The sequence below is a fragment of the Penaeus monodon genome, chromosome 28 (assembly GCF_015228065.2).
Source record: "Penaeus monodon isolate SGIC_2016 chromosome 28, NSTDA_Pmon_1, whole genome shotgun sequence".
NCBI lineage: Eukaryota > Metazoa > Arthropoda > Malacostraca > Decapoda > Penaeidae > Penaeus > Penaeus monodon.
In genome coordinates this window covers 30,762,897-30,763,376 of record NC_051413.1, presented here as the reverse complement: position 1 = coordinate 30,763,376, position 480 = coordinate 30,762,897, and the positions used below count along the sequence as shown (strand labels likewise).

At 38.1% G+C, this 480-nt stretch overlaps 1 protein-coding gene across 1 annotated transcript in view; it reads right to left on the bottom strand.

Annotated features, from left to right (window-relative positions):
- Nucleotides 1-480, bottom strand: part of LOC119591488 (trypsin-1-like) — a gene marked incomplete in the record, with an annotated part of 14,969 nt that overhangs the window by 12,815 nt on the left and 1,674 nt on the right. The window contains 1 exon segment of the mRNA XM_037940231.1: nucleotides 15-91. Within this exon segment, the coding sequence (XP_037796159.1) occupies nucleotides 15-91 (77 nt within the window).

Here is a 480-nt window from a genome sequence, read left to right as displayed (position 1 = left end):
CATGCCATCCTCACCATCCACGGATATTGATGCTTTTTTGTTTCTTCGCCGTTGATAATCCTCGCGCGCAAAGGCTCGGATTTCCCGCAGTCTGTGAGGATAAGATCCGTGTATATATCTTTTTTATGCAGAAAGGGGAAAAATAGAAAAGAAGAAAAAGAAGAGGGAGGTAAAAGAAATGAGCTCTCTGAAATTCACATGCTGTTGAAAGCAAAGGCAGTTGTCCCCGATTTTGAAAACTCGTGTAAACAACAACAAACAAACACGCGCAAAAATGGAAGCGTTTGTAGTGCCATCTCATTAGAATGGAACACCGGGAAATTCTTGCTTAAAAATTCTTATGCTAATTGTGATTTTCATTATGCTAATTTAAGCAAGCATTAATTCTGTACCCAAGAGATGTTTTATCATTTAATCATCAAGTAGATAGGGACTGAAAGAAAAGGAAAATAAACAAACACACACGGAGACAATTGCATG